The following is a 22,399-nucleotide window of genomic DNA, read 5'->3' as shown; positions in this document are numbered from 1 at the left end:
CGGTTTTCAACTTGACTAGCGATAAATTGGGTGGACGCGACGCGTACGCAGCTTGAAAAAACGATACGTAGACATAGGCCCTTCATTAACTTGAATAAAACTTCAGATGAATTTTTAAGCTTTGGTGGAGAATTTTGAATTGCATTGACAAACTTTTTTTATTCGGGTTGGCATCATGTAATGTAAAATGAGTAATTTTTGTTAAAAAGAAATTGTGTTTGAAACTGTTTAACATACATAAAGCTTATAAAAATGCACCATCAACATCATTTCAAAAAGGGAGCTGCTCGCCACATGACCCCCCTTTTCACGTCATTGAATAAGAAAAACCTGTTTCTAACATCAGAAGAGTTTGGAGCAAAATGCAATCTACAATATCACAAACTCGACCCAAGCAAAGTATTCTGATGATTGCGTTGTTCCCTTTTAGATAAAACGTACGGCGTCCAGCGCGGAGGTACAGCGGCTCATTTGATTATATTTAGGTATTAGTGTTTCAGAAAAATGGTTTTCTTTCAATGTGTTCATTATAGCGGACACTAAATAACTAAAGTTGTAAATGATTTAGTCCAAATGACGCATTTTGAAGCATACTCCCCCATACTGGATATGTATTGCAGAGGTTTCCAGACCATCTTACGGCTGACTGCGCTTTGACAATCAATTTGCGTGAGCCCGCATCTCCAAAGTCTTATTGGAGTTTCCGTGATAAGATAACTTGACTGTGTGGTCGTGTGTTTCTCCCGTTTATCTGTTCGTATTGGAAAGGATCACCCGACCAACAGAACCAAAGCATTTTATCGCAGCATAAAAAAAAGCGATTACTATCGCAGCAGTGCGGGCGATGATTAGATGTACCTACCTGGCGCTGCCGTCAGAAAGACATCTTCATCATTGGCCATTGTTATCGCGCACGTTTCCATGTGGTCATACTTGGCGTAGAATATGAGTTGTCCCAGCAAAAATATTTACTCTCGTCAGTTGAAGCGGAGCCGTTAGTGAAAGCGAAAGTCTGTCGAATACGTTGTTGCCAAAAACAGGTCGTGCGGGATGCCCGTCGATCTTTACTGCCACATAGTGGCACCGTTCTGTCGATCCGTGATCCTGCTGTCGGAGGCCCTCGGAGTGGAGTTAAATTACATTGAAGTGAACGTACTGAAGAAGGAACATCTGAAACCGGAATTTCTGGCGGTGAGTTTTTCGATTCTGAGTACTCTACGCGAATGATCGCGGCTCTGATCGTAGTATGCTTTGTGTTTGCGATGACGACGCGCGGAAGTGGGAGATGAGTCACGAACGAGTTGTTGCGATTAACATAAGCGTAGCCAGGGGAGAGGAAAGGTGCCATAATTCGGGGTCGAATTGATCAGCATAGTGAAGTAGATAACCCTTTAGTCTTATCGATTATCCGTTGCGTACAAAGGGTGATCGAATTCACCACACTGATGATTGGACCCAAATTACGGAACATGTTATAATCACAAACAATCATAAATAAATACTAAAAAGTGTGGAAAGTTTTGATCACTGTACATGACTAACTTATTATTGATTTATTGGCTTTTATCAGTTGGTACATTTTTATTGCTCAAGAACAGAGGGACAAGTATGAAGCGAACAGAAATTGAGTTTTTAGAAGAGAACCAGTTTTGAGAACAGCATTCAAAGTCTTAAATGGTGCATTCTTACACCAATAAACATCCCATAAATACATGATGAGTTGATATGATTTCAATCATTACATTTACAAGCTGTATCAGATCTTTGATGCTCTCGAAAACGTGCTATGGTTCTTGCATTGATCCAGTAGGCTCAATGAGTTGGTATGGTTTGGATTTAGCTAATCTTTGCGGAGTATTTCGTAGATTGCATACTGATAGCTGTCATGTATATTCTTTAACTATCTTACTTCAGCTGCTTATAGATTAAATTCTGGATCTAAAAAGCAATTCAATTGGAGGTTCAAAATGATAAAGCATGAAAGCTACAATTGCCGGCCACGTTCATCTTCTCTGTTACTAGGGAAAGGGAGAAAATGATGATACTTGAAGAGAGGCTAGTGACTCACCGACGTCCTCATACATGTCAAGCAGTTGGATGGTTCATAGGTTAAATATATCATCATAAGCAAATGATGATATACTTAACCTATTAGGTGTGAACAGACTGTGGGAGCAACTTTGCTAAAAAAAATGATGTCACTCAAATGTTGATTTTCCTGGGATGGGGCGAAGCTATTAAACTTGCCCTGGGTAATTAGTCTAAGTAAAGCGCCATTGATCGTTCTATGAAACGAGAAAAAGAAGGAAATATATTAATTGCCCTTTCCCTTTTGTGTTTCTAATTGGAATTATTGAGTGAAATAATAATAATGTATGCCTTTGACAATAGACTAATAGGCGAGAATCAAAAACGTAATAGTACGTGAACATTCTTGATTTTAATAATAATATCGGAAAATACTGAAACCGTTGATTCGTATTTATCAATGGAGAAGTGATTAAAGAAGTGTGACTGATCAATCCTGATTGAGCAACATAACTTTATAAAAACTAAACACATGGTATTCAACTCGGTGGGAAGGAAAAGCCACTATCAAGATAACCCAAAAATTGAGAGAATTAAGTGAAGAAAAAGTAGATGAAAATAAATAACTTGGAGTTATCTTTGATTCAACATTAACTTGGAGTAGTCCTATTAATTTTATCGAACGAAGGTGCCTGTTCTTTATGCAGCTATGCAAAGAGTTTGTAGTTTTGTAAGCCGTTGTCTGTTGGCGTAATGCCTGCAAATGTCATTTTGATAAATCCGGGACCATCAGACGCAAAAACTCTACTAGTTTTATGTTCTCATTCCAAATCTTGGAATATTCCACGGGCATTGGTTTTCCGAGAGAATATTAAAGCTAATGCTTATCATTTAACACAGTATTGACTCCATTTTGTTATCCCCCGATTTTCTCACGTTTCACACCCAAAAATAAATGAAAATTTTAGTCGTTTTATTAATCGTATTATTTTTGTGAATAACATTGTACGTGGATTTTCCTATTGGACCGACCGTGCGAAACAGTCGCTACTTGAAAAGTCGTAGAAATCGTCATTGTGTGCGGTATGAATATTCTTAGAATAGGGATGTAAGCAGTGTCACAGCATAAATAGCATAACACCACCCACAAAGCCACCCACCGACAGGCAACGACTCACACAACGGGTTTTCCCATCCAGCGCACAGCAAGCCATAATTTGCGCCCTTTCTTCGCCGACCACCAACGTGTGCAGACGCAAAAACGGGTGCGTTCCTCTTCAGGCGATTATTGTACTTCCAGTTGAAAACCGAAGTGAGCTCTCGCGACAATCGAGTTTTCTCCCGTTTCCTTTTGTCGCAACTACGTCGCGACTAGTGCGCATCATGGCGCACGGCGGTGGCATAGATGCGCACTAGTCGCGATGCAGTTGCGACATCAGGAAATAAGGAAAAACCCAATCGTCGCGAGAGCTCACTTCGGTTTTCAACTGGAAGCACAATATCAATCAGTGACGGCAGTGCTCAAGTTTCACAGTTTTCATAGTAAGATCTGTCAAAACTGGCAAGTCTGCCGCGTGCTTTTTGCTGTCTCCTTCAGACTTCTCTTTCTTTTTCCGATGTTTTGACAGACAAGGAGCAAAAACACAGGGGGAAAAGGTGGAGCACTGAATCCCTACCCCAACATGTGCGACATCTGGATTTGGTTCTAAAATGTAAACAACAGTGTTAATTCTCTACCACCTTTTTGTTATGGCGAGGCAATTTTTATGCACACTTTTGTTTTCGATATTTTATCAAAATTCATCAGTCAATCATGCAGTTATATAACGATGTGGTATGCTTGAGATACCTACTTGATTATAGGGACTCGAAAAAGAATTTATTTGCAGTAACTAACCGAATATAAAATTTTTCGCATTAACGATTGCGCCCTAACACTGGCTCTAAGCTTCGATGCAGAGTACACGAGCTTTGTTCGCCAGTGACAGGCGTATGAGGCCCTTGCAAAAACAAGACAATCTACACTGAAAACCAAAACTACCCAAAAGTGGGTTGTTTGCACTCAAAACCGTGGTTTGGACCAATAACCCAAATTTGAGTAAAATGACTTTTCTGGCACTAGGTAGTTTGCCTTTAATCCCATGTAAACAATTTACCCAAAGCTGAGTTTAATTTATCCAAAGCGGACCTTAATCAACCCAAAATAGAGAATATTGAATTTACTCAAATTTGGGTTATTGGGCTGAGCAACCTCGGTGAGGTGTTTGCATCTTGCTCTAGTTTTGATAGCAATCATGGGAAAGAAAGGAAAAACTACCCAAATTTGGGTAATTTTTTTCTGCGATGTTCTCAATAGTGCGTATATTGAACTCAAAGTTTGGGTTGATTTATCTGTCCATGTACCAAACATTTATTGTTTTTGACAAACCTTGGTGCACAGGGAAACGTTTAAAATAGGAAAGTGAACCGACCATGGAAACCATTGATCAAGTAAATCCACGATACTGCCAACAACAATGATTCTCATGGAATAATTTTCACCGCCTGTGGTTTATTATGAATGAATTCTATCTGTCAAGTACCTGTCAAGAATTTTGTAAGCCCTTTCATTCACATAATCTGGTCCATATTTCTGAAACAAATAAAAAAACTGAAAATAAAAAAAATCCTATTTTGTCACATTTCCTATTTTATTACTCCAAAATTCACCAAGGGGTGATACACTATAAAACGCTTAGTTGTTGATAAAACTTCATTCTTCTAAATTAGATTGTTACCAATCCATTTATTTAATTTTAGCAAGCTTTGTACTACCTCGCAACTACGGTTTTTACGTTTGTTTCCTTCGCATAATGACTTAATATACAAACGCACTTTTGTTCGCACACTTATCCCTGACCACACTAAATTTTCAATGTTTCGCTTTGCGCTTGAAAAAAAATAATTAAGAAACGGCCATGGTGAACACAGCACATACAGCCGAATTCAAAAATTTCCGGAAAAGGAAAAAGATAACCAAAACTATACACACCGTATTCAGGTATTCAGACCTTCGAAGTTCTTCAAATCGTCCTGGAGCTCAGATGTGCATATGTTTACTATTGGTGAAGCCAGAGGTAGGGCACCACATGTCGCAACTACAGGGGTTAGACAAAAAGGTTGAGATAGGCAAACTTTTGTCAAAGTTCAAATCAGCATAACTTTCTGTAGAAAAATCCGATTTCGATAATATTTGGACCATCGGACGAAGAAACTCTTCTAGTACACTAACCCCATGCAAAATCTGGTATAGGTCCTTGGCCACCGGAGATGTTCCGGGTTTTCCGAGGGTATGTTATAAATGGATTTTTTCTGCTTGTCATTTTATGTGACGTTTACTGCCATCACGTTTTATGCTTCACACAGAAACTAGAACTAATATGCTGACCAATGCTGGCTGCAGATCTAAAATCCATTAGGTATACGCAGAGATATGGCCATTTTCGTGAAAACGGTACGTAATTGGCCATACACCATGAACTAATATCACTTTCGCAGAACATCCGGAGCCTGTTACAAATTAGCCAGAGAGTCTTACAGTTCTCAAAATATATCTTTAATAAAGATTCTATATTCATCGTCTTGAGAAAACATGAATTTTGACACCCATAAATGCATGGTTCCAGATGGTGCCAAAATCGGCTCTTCATGGAAGGCCCTTGGAACCTGCTATAAGGGTGGCAGTGGACACTATCATTTTGGAAATGTTTCTATAATCATCGTCTCGCAAAGTCATGAAGTTAGATACTCATATTTGCATTATTCCGATCTGTTATCATTTCTTCATGTTCCCGGGACCTTTTTTACGAAAATGGCCATATCTCTGCGTAGTTTTGATGGATTCTCGATCTACAGCCACCATTGGGTGACATATTAGTTCTAGTTTTTGGACAAAGCATAAAACATGATGAAAGTAAACGTCATATAAAATGATAAGCAGTGGAAAAAATGCATCTTGAACGTTTCCTCGGAAAACCCGGAACATCTACGGTGGCCGAGGAACAATCTCAGGTTTTGCATGGGGATAGTATACTAGAAGAGTTTCCGCGTCCGATGGTCCCAATTTTATCAAAATCGGATCATTCTACGCAAAGTTGTGCTGACTTGACCTTCGACAAAATTTTGCCTATCTCAATCTTTTTGTCTAACCCCTGTATGTTATAGTTGTCAGAAGCAACGTTGTTGTGGTGCCCCATCTAGTAACAATGGCTGGCGCCGTCAGTGGTGCTTATTTAAGGTCACTCCTGACAGAATCCCAGTTTCAAAGTGCTCGCGTTTTCGGGGGCACACCACTCGATACGGAAGCAACGCACAACTGTCATTTTTATTTTTTCACGCATGCTGCGACGCAGCAAAGCTGAATCAACAAAAATGACAGTTGTCCGCCGCCTCCGTATCGAGTTGTGTGCCCCCGAAAACACGATGTTATGGGTGCCAAAGAAAACTTCCACCGAATATTTAAAAAATAAACGACCTTGCTAACAAGTTTCATTAGCCAATAAAACCCCTTGAAAAATTTGAGCTGAATCAGACATGATTTAGGTCAATCATCCCCAAACATGTTGGGTACCTATCTGTCAAAACGTACTGATTTTTCCTTCGTTGACATTTAGTGCCCTGCCCTAGCCAGTACCGACAGCGACTTCCTCTATGTTTATTACCTCTATTTTTAGGTCTTTCTATAATCGATCAACGTTTGGACATCATCTACACACTTAACAGCGGTTTCCTTGTTCGGTAATTTTTTTACTGATTTCGAACCGTAAATCATAAAAATTACCGAAAACTCAGTTACTTATCCAAATATTACCGATCACCAGTAATAGATTTGTTTCATTACTGACTTCTATAATGATTTTTACCGACTTCCCCGTAATAAAAGAATATTTACTGAATGGAACAATTACTCAGTAAATGTCAATACCGAGATTCCGGTGTTTTTTATTGTTTTACCGAACAAATCTTCAAAGCTTAAACGTCAACTAAGCTTTCCTTTGTGTTTTTCTATTCCAAACTTCTGGCAAATTTTATTTGCCACTAGATCTTGACAAACTGAACGCTCCCTGGAAGACAATATCGCCATATCGTGGATCTTTAAACTGACAAAACCGCTGGAAGTAGAACTGTAGCCTGCTGAAATTGAATATTCAGGCAAGCAGAAGAGAAACACGGCGAACAAGCGGTGTGACCCATGAGTATTCCGGCTACAGGTGCTGCATCTAAAACTCTCGTGAACAATTCCGGCGCGAATACTTCATACCGCAGCAGACGGAGCAGAGGTTTCCATGTCAGCTCACCGATATAGTCCCAGTCGGAAATAATAACACCGTTCGGCCTTCCAGGGAGCGTAGAGTTCTACTATGCAATCAACAAAACTATATTATATGAGGATACAAAACTATAGGGGAAGGTGGGTAGACTTGATCCCCGGGGAGACTTGATCACCCCTTGTTTTATCGAGAACAAAACTAGTTTTGTTCTAGCGTATTTTTTAGTACAGATCCTCTAGACAAATGACCTTTATGTGGTGAGTTATTTTTTGGATTGACAAACTTATTTATTTTGTAGGGCGGTTTGTATGTTTTGACCGTCCAAAAGATTTTTTTATTGGTCACGTAAAATTTGAACAACTTTTTATAACAATGACCAAATGCTTTCATTTTTTCACAGTATAAAGCTATAAATATGCTTAATGATCTATACTGATGAAAATGTCAACATTCCATCAATGTTTTAGGATATTTGGTTTTGAAGTTATTGCCTCAATATGGGGACACTTGATCCCCCATTAGTCACCCATACAAAAATTTGGCGAAAAAATTCAAAAAAATATAAATCTGTTCTCAGGCTTCTATTTTTTTTTGTAAATTTGACAGATTTGATGAAGGATTTTCAGGAAAAATTATTTATTGCGTAGATATGGTAGAAAGGGGATCGAGTCTCCCCAAATTTTAAAGTTGCATGTGCTGTCGAATTCAATAACAAAAATCGTTCATGTATACGCACAGCAATTCGAAAATCACGCGTATTTTGAAGGGAAAATATTTAATAAATCTGAGGGCACCTTTCTAATTTTATCAAAGCAAGTTGTTGGAGAGGGATCAATTTCCCCCAAATATTTCAAAAGTCGACCTTTGACAGCACTCCAAAAAATCGATTGTGTATCAAAAACAACAATAATTCAAGGACTGTCATACATCAGTAAAGATAAATACTATATTTCTTAGAGAGTCTGTGTGGAAATCGCGTATGTTTATTTATTTTTGGCTGTGATACATCGAAAATCAGAAAAGGGGATCAAATCTACCCAGTCTCCCCTATTATAAGAAATACTTTATTCTTATGAAATAACATTTATAACAATAGTGTTTTTTTTTTAAAGAAAACACAAATTTTGTGGAAAACATTTTTAAGAAAAAAAATTACTGTAATCTTCGGTAAATCAAAGTAAACAATAAAAGTACCGAAAAGTCAGCAATAAGATTTACTGAGCTAGTCGGTATTTTTAACATTTCATGAGCTGAAAATTTTACTGAGTTATCAGCAACATTTAAAATTACCGATTAAAGTCAGCTGTTCAAAAACTCAGTGAAATTTTACCGATTTCGGTAATAGAAACTAACTGTGTAAAGTCCTAAAAAAATGTCTTACAATTTTAGAAAATGTAGAAATTCTGACCTTTCCCGTCAAAACAAATGTTTTTTTTTTGCTCAATCGATTCTTTATTTTATTTCAGCTTTCCTAAAGAACCCATATTTTTTTGAAAATTTTGAACAAAAATCAAAAAAAAGTGCAGCACTTTTTCGGGTTTTGTTTTCGATTTTTAAAATAGTTAGAGGCCTCGGGAAAGTTGACCTTAAATCAGTCAAAGAATCGACTGAGACAATACACAAGATGCAAATTTTGACGGGAAAGGTCATTTAAATTTATTTATTTATTTATCAGTCTTCTTAAATTTATTTACTTATCAGTCGCTAACCACGCAGTCTGCGGAGGGTCCGCAAATCGTCTTTCACCTGATCGATCCACCTTGCCCGCTGTGCACCTCGTCTTCTTGTTCCCGTGTCCGTGGAGAACTAGGGTAATTCGCCAAATGTTGAACGGCTAATTTCTTCGCCTATTGTTGAACGCACGTGCATTTCTTATGGAAGATCAACAATAGGCGACAAAATTCAGTCAGTTTGGAACGGCAGCGAACTCTATTCGATTGGAGCGCTAGTGGAGTTCAAAATACGTATGATTTCCTGCCATGATGCGTCTCCGAATTTCTCTGCTGGTATCGTTATCGGAGGTCACCAGTGAGCCCAAGTACACGAATTCTCCGACCACCTCAATTTCACCACCAATACAAACTCCGTTTAGCTTCTCTTTTCAGTAGGCTTCTTCCATCTTTTTCTGTCATAATATCAATGTCGTCGGCGAAACCAAATAGCTGAACGGACTTCGTGAAAATCGTACCACTCGTGTCAACCCTGCCCTTCGCAAAGCGATGTTGAATAGCAGGCACGAAAGACCATCACCTTCTGCTCGTTTCGAAGGGACTCGAGAATGCCCCTGAAATTTGAACCACGCACATCACCCGATTCATCGTCACCTTGATCAACCTTGTCAGTTTACCCGGAAATCCGTGTTTGTGCATTAGCTGCCATAGCTGGTCCCGTTCGATTGCATCATATGCGGCTATAAAGTCGATACATAGATGATGTGTGGGCACATTGTATTCGCGGCATTTCTACAATACCTGACGTACAGCAAATACCTGGTGTGGTAGAGCGTTCACCCATATATCCCGCCTGGTACTGCACCACGAACTCTCTGGCGATTGGTGTTAGTCGGCGGCATAAAATTTGGGAGAGTACCTTGTAGGCGGCGTTCAGCAATGTGATGGCGCGGTGGTTGCTACAATCCAGCTTATCGGCCGTTTTTGTAGATGGGACACACGACAACTTCAACTCCTGTGGCAGAACCTCTTCTTCCGAAACCTTGGTAATTACTCAGTGCAACGCTCTAGCCAGTCAGTGCCTCACCACCGTTTTTAAACAGTTCTCGTGGTAGTTGGTCAACTCCAGGGGCTTTGTTGATACGGATCCGGAATATGTGTGTCCTGCGCGCGTGCTGCCAGGTTCATTACCATACCGCCACCGTTGTCTGCCACATCGCCATTCAGGTGCTCTTCGTAGTGCTGCCGCCACCTTTGGATCACCTCACGCTTGTTCGTAAGAAGGTTCCCGTTTATGTCCTTACCTTAGTGCCACTTCCAGCTGCTGCGCGTATTCTTGGGCTAGTCTACCGTCTTGTAGCCGCCCAATGTTTAGCCGCGAGAGTTTTGAGCGCAGACATACTGCAAAGAGGTAGAGGTAGAGGTGGAAGTCCATATTCGCGGTAAGTGCGGGCGTTTGTTATGTCGGAGAAGAATTTACCGTCGATTGGAACGTGGTCGATTTGGTTTTCCGTTTCTTGATTAGGTGATTTCTATGGGACTTGTGGATATTCTTGCGGGGGAAGAAACTGCTTCGGACTACCATTCCGCGGGAGGCTGCAAAGTTTATGCCTCGTTGGCCGTTGTCATTCGATGTGGTATGCAGACTATCTGGTCCGATTACCGGTCTATACGTTTCCTCCCTTCCTTCCTGAGCGTTCATGTTGTCGATGTCGTTTCGCGTCCCGCAGTGGGTATCCATCGTATGTCTGCTTCAGCTGTGCATAGAACGCTTCTTTCTCGTCGTCGGGTCTCCCTTCGTGTGGGCAGTGCACGTTGATCACGCATGGATGGAAATCCAATACGATTTCTAATCAAATAGATCTGCTAAGCGAAAGGGTGGAAAATGGGTAATTTTTTTGGCGCTTTGTGCGATTTGGCAGAATACCGGCCAATTGTGCTAATTATAGATTAATGCGTATAGTGCAGACTGAGGATTCATAATCGCGATTTCCTTTAAACAATTGTAGCTAAACAATGTAGCTTGAGTGTATTTTTTTTAATGATTTATGCACAAGGTTTACTTAATCATCTTTGCAGATATTTTTATTTATGTGACAAGCAGAAAACGTTTAAATAAAGGGCCGTACTTTCTTCTCAATTCAATAATAATTGTGTGATTTCCGTTTTTTTAGAGCAATTTGAAGTTTGCGATGACCGTGCACTAATTACGTAAGGGCTATCGGGAAAATGGGGAGATCTGTTGTTTTTTCACGCTCTATATGAATAAAAAACATCATTTGAAAGAAAAAAAAACTTACATTTGAGACGAGAAGCCCAGAAAAATCCCTCACTCAATAAGCATAGAAACGAAGATGATTTGTTGATATTATGGGGTTGTTTCAATGCAATCTCTACTATTATGAGTGTGGGACGTCCCTACGTTGTGCTGAACTTTCTTCAGGTACGGCAAGACAATTATTATAAATAATTATTATTATTAAAATCTTTATTAAAGAAGTTTTTAGCCCAAGGCTAGTTCACCTCCGAACATTTATTATAAATAACAATTATTGGGGGCGTGTGCACAAACGGCACAAACATTCAAATTTAAAATCTTTTTGGACTTACAGCGCAGCGCCTCAACTGCTACGCACATAACGCAAGCGTTTGGCGCGAGAACGGAGAACAACGAATTTACAACCTTACAATAACTACAAACAATTTACACTAATTTTTGAGATTCAGCGAAACTTTTGTCAATTTTTTCTTTGTTTTTTCGATTCTGGAAATATTTTAGGCATTTTTGAAAAAAAAACATTGAGATCCGGAAGGATTTAGATCCAAACTCACTTCGGTTTTTAACAGGAAAATTTTGTGAGAAGTTCTAGTAAGTTTTCTTCAGAGTTCAACTTTTTGGTAATCACGCATAGTTAATAAAATGAACAAATCTTGAATCATTTAACTATTTCTTTTTAACTAGAATGATTTTTTTAAATTATTTTACAGGTTCATCATTCATTATTTAACTAGTCTATAGAAGAACAATTCTTCCTTATTGCACAATTTTATATATGTTCAGATCTACGTTCTCCGATCTGAACAGTACGACTGGGACAGGCATATCTGTTAAATTAAGAGACCGAGTTAAAAAAACCGAGTAAAAAAACTTTATATGAATTTGATAAATTGTTTTGTGGCATATTCATCTTCTTTTCATCATCTTCTTCTTCTTCTTCGCCAATGACTCTCCATTCCTACTGGAATTTGGTCTGCTTTTCAATTGATTCTAATACAGTCGACTCTCCACATCTCGATGTTCTATATCTCGATATCTCTCCCTATCTCGATGGTTTCCTCGGTCCCTTCAATATACATATATTTGGGGATTCTACATCTCGATAACCTCCCTATCTCGATATCTCTTTATCTCGATGTGTTCTGAACATATTTTGTTCTGGATTCACTCTCCTTATGTCGATATGATCAAATTTTTAGGCTACTAGACCATCTTTGGACAATAACAAACACATCAACAACAGGAAACGACATTTGTTTTGTTGTCGTTTTTCATAGCAACGAGCTTTTTTGGATCTAGTACCCATTTCAATTTTCCTTCCATTCCTCGATCTCTCCCTATCTCGATGGTCCCTTCAATATCGAGATGTGGAGGGGCGACTGTATCTATTTTGGAAAGGTTTACAAAAGGAATATCGTATAACGCTCATTGGTTGGATTTAGGAGCATACAATCATGCGTGCCAAGAATATGTGTACATAGTCACGATTATTGTTTAAGTTCTAGTCTAGTTAATCGTAGTTGGAAGTCAGAATAGGAATGTATAATTCTTCAAACAATCCGGTTTTTGAACTTGGTACAATTAATAAAATGTTATCTCGCTTTGCTAACACATAACGGCAATGAAAGTGGAAAGTGATTGGCATTGAATATCTGAAAAATCTGTATGAAAATTTATATGAAAAATCTATGAAATATTTATGACTTGTACTTGACATTTTGCAAAAAATAGTCTTAGAAAATATTTAATTTTTATTTTTATTTTTTTGGGGTTTTTTAATCTTAAAATTAAACTCAATACCCATAGAAAGCATACGATGGAACGAGGAATGAGGAAATATTTGTGTAATACATGAAAATTTACTAAGAATTCACTTTTGAAATTTTCTGGGAGGGGCCACAAGTGGGTCTAGGGAGGCCTAGGTGGTTGCCAATTGTATCGAGTCGTATTATCTTCTATGTCGTTCGTAACCCAAGTAACCAAAAGTTCATTTAAGAGTACGTTTTTCGGTTAAGCAGCTCAGAGAAGCTGATTAAGCGAAAAACGTACTCTTAAAGGAACTTTTGGTTACCGTCGTGCGGGGCTTCTTTTGATTCCGGGGGCTACTTTGGATTTTTGATTTTTTGAAAAAAATAAACGGAAAAAATACCAAATTTGAAACAGAAAGTTGCCATCCAACTATCAACAAGACACCCGATTGGTGATAATGACAATTCTATAGTAACTTTCGTTATAATTCTTGTTTTAAAATGTCCAAAGTAGCCCCTGATTTTTCAAAAGGGGCTTCGGTACTTGGCACGACGGTACTTGGGAATGGTTGTTTTTAAAGGCGGTTTATTGGGCCTGTGCAAACCTCGTGTCTTGTCGGAGGGCCGTCATGTCAAGTCTGCTCTAATAGATAATGCTTGGAAATATTGGCAATCATGTTGTGTGAAATTGAAGAACATTATTTCGTTTCATTGGGTATTTCGGTGCGAAATCGAGGGGTTCACTCCAATATAAGTTTTTAATAGAAGGTCTGGTCATATAATACCATTTACCATCGACAGCATGGTATTTTCAAAGTAGTTAATTTTATCGTTATTTGAGTCGAAATAAATGCATTGCAAAATAGTTACTTTAAAAGCAGCTACATAGTTCAAGTTATTACAATATTCATATCGGTGTAGTAAAACCATGTGAAACACACTTGACCTCGATTGCTCGAACCTATCCACGATTTTTCCTCGAGTTCTCTATGCTAGCCACATGATATAAGGAAGCATAAATATTAACGTAGGAATTAAATTGGAAATTAGACTAGTACGAAATTGCCAGCAGCAATGGCTAAGTTGTGGAATGTGAAACCAGTAACGAAGTCATGCGGTTTTGACGTAGGACTTACGTCTTTCTTAACTATACTGGGTGTCATTTAGATTTTTGGAAATCGAGAGCGTTACGCTGAAAGGGAAGATTTCGAACGTTACTTTCGATGAATTTTTAAGATGTACAGTCCGGACTCGATTATCCGGAATGTTGAAAAAAAATTCACTCCGGATAATCGAACCCTCCGGATAATCGAGCCATTTTTTGTTGTTGCTGAAAATTTAACTTTTGCTCAAATAATCTTTATTTTGGTTATATAACATCTAATAAAATATCCCGTTCATGGATTCTGACTACCGTTAGAGGTCAGCGCCGATCCGAAATCGTCGGCGGCAACGTTTGTCATAATTTTGGTCGGCGATGGTTTGGCGATTTTTTTTTTGTTGCTTTTTGGGGATTTCGACTGAATTAATTGCTAATTTTCAGGATTTTCGGTCACATGAAAATGTTGATAATTTCAAATCATTGCCAACGTTTCGATCTGCGGGTTTGGATCTTCATCAGGGCTGGCTCGAGATTAATCAACCTGACGATTGAAGTGTGGGTAACACGATGGACTGTCAGGTGGGTTGGGGTAAACTGCTAATGAAGCTAGTGCAGTTTTTTAGGATATTTTAGGACAATAACGGGAGAATCCTTTTAATTTCCTCGGAAAATGTAAGAGCTGTCCCAGGAGATTCTTCCAAGTTTTTCGAATTTTCAACAGGAATTGTTCTAAAATTTTCACCGGAAACTGTTTAGGAGTTTGCCTATGCCACTGTGCATGCATGCAATTCTACGAGAAAATTTTCAAAAGACGAAGGGTCGTTTGGTTGAAAATCATTTGACCGAATACCACATGGCCAAATAATACATTAGGCCGAAAGCTATCTAGCCGAATGCCATTTGTCCGATACGGTTATTATGTGGAAAATGGTTTGGCGGTACGACCAAACTAGTCATTTGGCTGAAAAAGCCGTATGCCCTAACAGGTCGTTTGGTGGAATAGGCCTTGTCATCGAAAACTCCATTTGACCGAAACGTTAGTTTAGCAGGAAAGGCAATTTGGCCGAATATGTTATTCGGCTGATCGGATTATATGGCGAAAAACGTGGACCCGTTCAGCCAAACGCCATTTTCGAACAAATGAGCTGTCGAAGCAAACCTCTTTTTCGGCCAAATTATCAGTTCGGCTCTATGATCTTCACCCGTACGTCGCAAACCGATTTCGACCTTATGTTACCTCGTCCGGCCAAGCAGCACTTTCGGTCAAAAGATTTTATTTCGGCAGCTCGGGCAAACAACACCATATATTCATTTCGGCCAAATGGCCCTTTTCTATCGAACGACCATCTAGACCTTTTTGGCTAAATGACCTATTCGATTAGACGACTTTTCAATCAAATGACCTGTTCGGCTGAACGACATTATCGGCCATTTGTCTATTTCGGCCAAATGATTTTATGCCAGTCGAGTTTGGGATAATGACATATTCGGCCAGACAACAAACGGCCCTTCCCCGTCAAAACATTTGATTTCAACGTGAAATTTTGTGAATATCGGCAGGAAATCCTTGGAAATTTCCGCAGGTAATTCTTTGAGATTCCAAAAGGATTTTTTTTTATAATTTACCCGGGAAATTTCTGGAATTTGCACCTGGTGGGCTTCGTGGCGTCAGTCGTCTAAGCGTATTTGCAAGCCATGGAGTGTGAGTTTGATTCCCGCCCTAGTAAGAAGAAAATATTTCGTGAAGTGGAAAACGCCCCACTTGTTCACTAGGTGCTGTGTGAATGTTCTGCCTTTGTCTAATGCTAAGTGTTAAGTATTCAGTCTGTGCGAGCTCTGGTCAAAGATGGTGACCCTGTCTTTCTTTCTTTTAAATTCTACAAAAAAAAAATCTTCCTAATTTTTGAGGAAATTTACTCAGAATTTCAACGGCAGTGTTTTCGAGATTTCGAAAGATATTCTTCAGAATTTTTATTAAAAGTTCTTAGTTTTTACGAAAAGCTTTGTCGAATTTAACGAAAAAATGTAAGGAATTTTTAATTAAAATAGCCTTTTCACGAGAGATTCTCCGGATTTTCAACGCTTCTAACCACCGCACAGTGTTTTCTAACCCAGAAATTCGTGATCGAAAATGTTTTGGTCATGAAAAGTTGATTTTAGAGTCTCAGTGACTTCGGAGAAAAGTTTCAGTATGTTAAGCGCCATACTTCGGAAAAATTATTTTTTTTACTAATCCCCCTAAAAGTGAGATGGAAATTCTCTAGAAGATACATCATTGGTGTTTTCGAGAAAAGTTGTAGAAAAAGTTTCTATGAAAAATTTTGCTATATAAACTTTATTTCTATCTGCTATAGAAGTCGAGATATGGGTCGTTATTTATGAACGACCACCAAAAATCAGGTTTTTCGCGATACTTTTGTCAATATATTTTTTAGATTTTTCAAATGTTCTACAAAGATCTCCGTCGCGATAAAAAACATGAACCTTTTGAAGACAGTTTCTTTTTATTTTCAATATTGACGAAGTTATTGACGATTTTTTGTTCAAAATGAGCATTTTGACATTAATTGCATACATGTAGGGGCAAAATGGGGCAGAATTTTAATTAGGAGATTGAACGTATAACTCATGCACTAACGGTTGCATTGCAACATATATGTGACTTAGCTTTCCGTAAGTACCGTATGGATATGTTTTCTTCTTCTTGTTATATATAAAAAATGAATTGGTCTGTATTCTGCATAACTAAGAAACGGCTGGGTTCAAATTTCTTCATCACAATTTCCGATGGGCTTACATAAACATAATATTTTCTTATGTAAAAGTCACGACTTGAACTAAAAAAATATGAAAAATTCAAATTAGAATTTGTATGGGTATTTTGTATAGGCGTATCACAACACGCATTCTCACCTACTGTGCAAGACAACGTCTGCCGGGTCATCTAGTTCATGATAATAACACTTATGCCAGACCTATGTCTTGTTTTAATGTCCAAATTTTGAAAATGATTATCGAATCGACGGATATTTTACAGAGAAATACCAATATATCGGGATATTGGTATTTCCAGAGAATTCTAAATGAAAAGAAATAAACTAAAATTTTTGGAACACTTTTCTGTTAACCTGTTTTGCAATATTGTGATGTTTTAGACGTAGCAAACCGGCTTTTTATTATTCCGGGATATTTCGAAAAGTAAATAGGTAAAACAAGTACCTTCAAATTGCTTTCATAAAATTATATTTAAACTTATGATGTTTGAGGCGTCGCTAACCATAGTTTCCATTCAATAAAGATTACTGATTTACCCGATACTGCATTTTCTCTCATCAGCATTCCTGGCTGTATGGTGATTTCTAAAATAATACAATTTGCCCAAATACACTGGGGTCGCTTTTTACGTGACTTTTTGATGATTTTTTTTAAATACGCGTTGTTTCTTCCCGCGGAATTTGAAATTCATGTCAGTTCTGTAAAACATCCATCCATAATCATTTAGAAAATTTTGTATTTGGCTAAATCATAGGTCTGGCGAAGTGTAAAGACTAAAGATGACCCTGCAGACGTTGTCCTGCACAGTAGGCGAGAATGCGATCTACCTTTTTAAAATTTCCATACAAATTTTATTTTCAATTTTTCATATTTTTTCCAATTTTGGTCGAGATTCTTACATGAGAAAATATTCTGTAAATCCGTCGGACATGTTGATAAACAAATTTGCTGAAGAAATGAAGAAAATCTATCCAGCCGTTTCTTAGTTATGCACAATACAGACCAATTCATTTTTATATATAACAAGAAGAAGAAAAAGATGTTCATACGGCACTTATGTCAAGCTATGTCACATATATTGCAATGCAACCATTAGAGCATGAGTTATACTTTCAATTACCTAAATAAAATTCTGCCCCATTTTGCCCCTACATGTATGCAGTTAATGTCAAAATGCTCATTTTTGAATCGAAAATCGTCAATAACTTCGTCAATATTGAAAATAAAAAGAAACTGTCTTCGAAAGGTTCATGTTTTTTATCGCGACGGACATCTTTGTAGAACATTTGAAAAATCTAAAAAATATATTGACGAAAGCATTGTGGAAAACCTGTTTTTTGGTGGTCGTTCATAAATAACGACCCATATCTCGACTTCTATAGTAGATAGAAATAAAATTTATATAGCAAAATTTTTCGTGGAAACTTTTTCTACAACTTTCTTGAAGACACCAATGATGTATCTTCATAATTGGAGGAAAGAGAATTTCCATCTCACTTTTAGGGGGATTAGTCAAAAAAAAATTTCCAGAATATGGAGCTTAACATACTGAAACTTTTCTCCGAAGTCACTGAGACTCTAAAATCAACATTTCATGGCCAAAACATTTTCGATCACGAATTCCTGGGTTAGAAAACACTGTGCACTGTGTAGTCCTCCGGGAAATCTGGAGGATCCCAAAAAATGAAAACTTCTAAATTTTATCGTTAAGCACCAAGATTTTTCTGATGCATTTGTTTTTGTATTATGAGTATGCACTTAATGTTGTGGCTTATACATGCTGTGGCCTTCCGAAAATTCCGGAACATCCGTGAAATAAAACAAAAAATAATGAATTTCATTGCATAGCACCATTTGACATTCTAACAACGGAATTTATTTCATTTGATTTATTCAAACTAAGGCCTCTGCAGTACATAAAATTCGTCTACATTCAGCTCGGTCAGTATTTGCACGTCGCCAACTTTGTAGTCCACGGAGGAACCTCAAATCGAACCACCTTGTTCTCTGCGCACCTCGCCTTCTTGTCTCCTGCGGATCTTTATCAGTAACCATTTTCACCGGGTTATTGTCCGACATTCTGAGCATGACATTGTGTATTGATCACCTTGGCCACCGAGTGATTCTTTAGAAAATGAAAATATTCATTTCATAATTAAGGGAAGATCCATTAATTACGTTACGCAAAAAATGGACATTTTCAATCCACCTCTCCCCTAGGTCACACTTTTTAAGGAGTATCTAGAAAATGTGTATGGATTGTCACACTTTAGGGAACCCCACTCCCCTCTAAGCGTTACGTTATTAATAGATGTTCCCTAAACACGAGGATTTATTGTTGTTACTATGGAGGTTCAAAATCGTCAAATTTAGCGTTACGTAATTTGTGAACGAACCCATTCCTGGTATTCATTTGGTAGCATGAGTGACAATGTCAATGCTTTACTCAGAATGTACATACGAGTGCTTAAAAAAATATCGTCGCTTTGGATTGAAATTCATAAATTGGCCATTTTTATGAATGTTCTTGATTTCTGTTGCCTTAGGGTTCTTTCACGAAATTCGTAACGCTGAATTCGATAATTTCATTTTTTTTTTGTACGGACCGTAACGCTTGATCTGATTTCCTCCCCCTAAAGCGTTACGTAATTTGTGAACAGTTCCTTAGGAAAGCGAGAAAGGCACTATCATTACTAGGTGTCTTGCACATATTGCATACGTTACGAATACACACTGATAATACATATTTCTGTTTTTGTAAGATGGGTAAAAATATTACTCCGGATAATCGAGCCATTTTCTCCGGATAATCGAGCCCCGGATAATCGAGCCTTCGGATAATCGAGTCCGGCCTGTATATATTAATCGACTCGGAAACTCTCCAGCAATTTTCCAGCTGCATTGAAACTTAAGATTTTTAACGATTAGCTATAGAAAATTTTAATTCTTGTCAAGGCCAATAAAAATTTCATATATAATCAATCTCGTGCATTCCTAACACGGACATCAGAATGCATTGCCACGTGCCTTTGGATCCACCGCAAGATTTTCTTTGTGCATAACAGAAGCAGTACCTTCCGTGAGCGAGTCATTACAGTTTGTAACAGCAGCGCGTATTGACGTGCTTTTTGCTCACATTTTTTTACCTACACAGCATGCAGTCGCCAGCGGGAGAGCTCCCGGTGGGTCTGCAAGTGTGGCACACTGGCACTGTGCATGAAAGAAGAGGGCGCATTTTTTGCCATTCTATGTTTGATGATGATCGGATACAGTGGTGTCGGTTGCAATCGATGCAATCGCCTATCGCATCGCTCGGAATTCACGGCTAGAGGCAGTGGGCAGCGGTGGTGGATGAAGGATAATATAATTAGCCCAGAGAGATTTAGTCTGCTCATCCAGGGAAAGTTATTGGTTTAACAATCCACATCATTCCGGGATGGGAACGAGTCATGGCATATGACTGACCATATGTTAAGTTGTGGTTGGTACTAAACTATACTATTGAATATAGAAATTTAATTGAAAATAATTATTTTCATTCACTCGCAGAAGGCATTGGAAATTAAATGATACACATTCAGCAATGGTACTGATATTCATTTTTAATTAGGAAATTTTGCCGTATTACATGTAAATGTTTTAAAATAGTCCGCAAAAAATTATTTCCAGAAGAATATTTTTAATAAACATTATTATTAACCAAGCTAATTCGACAAAAGGTAGTCATGTAACTACTGCTCTGATGTTAGTTTTTCATTATAGCACCCAAATGAGTGAATGGTTTTTATGCAACTTATTTGAGCTGCATAATGGTCATTAAAACACCCATTTCGTTGGTATGGAAAAGTAGGCTGTTTTATCACTCAAAGACGAACTGTAAACCAGGTATTATGATCAGAAATTATTTAATTATTGGTTTTATTTCCAGAAGTTTTGAAAAAACAAATCGCTAATAATTCTGCATAGTATGAATGTTGTCATTTTTTTAGCAACCGACAAATGTTGGTTTCAAATTTACTTATAATATCTTATAATCCAATATAATTATGATAATGCAGAAGATTTCCATCCCCCATATTTAAAATGCTGGATACGCCTATGATAATAGTTTCATGAGAGTGTGAATGTGTGCTTTTTTCTCGTTTCCCTCGTTTCCCCATTTACTAATGATGCTTCTCTGATGTCACAGATCAATCCGCAGCACTGTATTCCAACACTGGTGGACGGCGACGTCGTAGTATGGGAATCGAACGCTATTCTGATCTACCTGGCGGAGAAGTACGGCACGGAGGGTAAAAAATACTACCCCGACGATGTTGTAGAACGGTCCAAAGTGAACCGTTTGCTGTTTTTCCAATTGGGAACATTCCACCGTGCACTGTCGACATATTATTATCCAATTATAGCCGGAATCGGCGAAGGAAAGCCAGAGGACTTCCGAAAAGTTCAGGATGCTGTCGCCACTATGGACAGGTTCCTGGATGGGAACAAATGGCTGGCGGGAGCCGATCTTACCGTGGCTGACTTCAGTTTAGCGATTAGCGTTGCCGCTCTCGAGGGAGCAATAAAATTCGATTTAACAGTTTACAAAAACGTAAACCGCTGGTATCAGCAGTGCAAGCAAGAGTTCACCAAATTTGAAGAACTAACACGGGATGCTAGCGAGAGATCCCAGGAAATGGTGGCGGCTTTGCGCCAATACAAACTGGATGAAATAAATTCTGCGAGAGAGCCGTGCAGTAGTGGGATTAATAACAATAATGATCCTCCTCCTCCGAAACCGCCCTGTCCGGACTCAGCTTGACAAGTGTATTCATATGTGCATGCGTGTTTCACTTATCCATGAACTGAAAGAAACTCCTTGAGCGAAGCCAGCAGTGAACGATAGCAGTGCGCCAATTTCGGTGCCACAAACATATGTATAGTTAGTTTCGTATATGTACCTCCATTTATTTTCAACGATTGTAATTTGTCTTTGATGTGAATTATGTGCATAAATACCGATTTTGTTATGTTGCCACACGCAGTCGAATGATAGATCGATTCATTCCTGAACTTTGTACGATAATTAAATGCAAATCCATCATTTTTGGACAGGTTGAAGTTAATATGTGTTTGCCTCATTGTTACTTTTTGTGAAAGAGTTGTTCTATCTCTAGAAGTACATCACGTAGTACATTACCTCTGAGAAAATGCTTTTGCAAAAATGGTTATCAGTTGCTGTATCCTTATCAGACAAACTACGATTCAGTTCACTGCTCATTTCTGCACAATCATTGTGGGCTGTTCATTAACTTAAGCAGCTAAAGCTAAACGATGAAAAATGCATGCTATCAATTTTCCGAGAAATTTGGGCTTATTCTGCCATAAGCAATGCAAATGAGGCCAATTGATCATTAGGAATGCCCATAAATCACGTTACATTCAGGAAAACAGAGTGTTTCGTGAAGCTTAGTGATCGATACCATAGTTTCATTGATACTAGAAGT

The 22,399-nt window shown here is 38.3% G+C and overlaps 1 protein-coding gene across 1 annotated transcript; it reads left to right on the top strand.

The window, feature by feature from the left end:
- The first annotated feature begins 790 nt into the window (after positions 1–790).
- LOC134221135 (glutathione S-transferase 1-1-like) lies at positions 791–21,728 on the top strand. The gene is made up of 2 exons (XM_062700327.1): positions 791–1,191; positions 21,100–21,728. The coding sequence occupies exons 1-2, from the start codon at positions 1,051–1,053 to the stop codon at positions 21,712–21,714; spliced, it is 756 nt and encodes a 251-aa protein (XP_062556311.1). The 5' UTR covers positions 791–1,050; the 3' UTR covers positions 21,715–21,728.
- Positions 21,729–22,399: the final 671 nt, after the last annotated feature.

The sequence above is a fragment of the Armigeres subalbatus genome, chromosome 1, assembly GCF_024139115.2.
Source record: "Armigeres subalbatus isolate Guangzhou_Male chromosome 1, GZ_Asu_2, whole genome shotgun sequence".
NCBI lineage: Eukaryota > Metazoa > Arthropoda > Insecta > Diptera > Culicidae > Armigeres > Armigeres subalbatus.
The sequence above is the reverse complement of the archived record's forward strand: the minus strand, read 5'-3'. Positions and strand labels throughout refer to the sequence as shown.

Excerpts from the sequence above, each read along its gene's own strand:
- LOC134221135 (XM_062700327.1), top strand. The coding sequence starts at position 1,051 with ATGCCCGTCGATCTTTACTGCCACATAGTGGCACCGTTCTGTCGATCC. Across the intron at positions 1,192-21,099 it reads TGAAACCGGAATTTCTGGCG|ATCAATCCGCAGCACTGTAT; the intron begins GTGAGTTTTTCG and ends CTGATGTCACAG.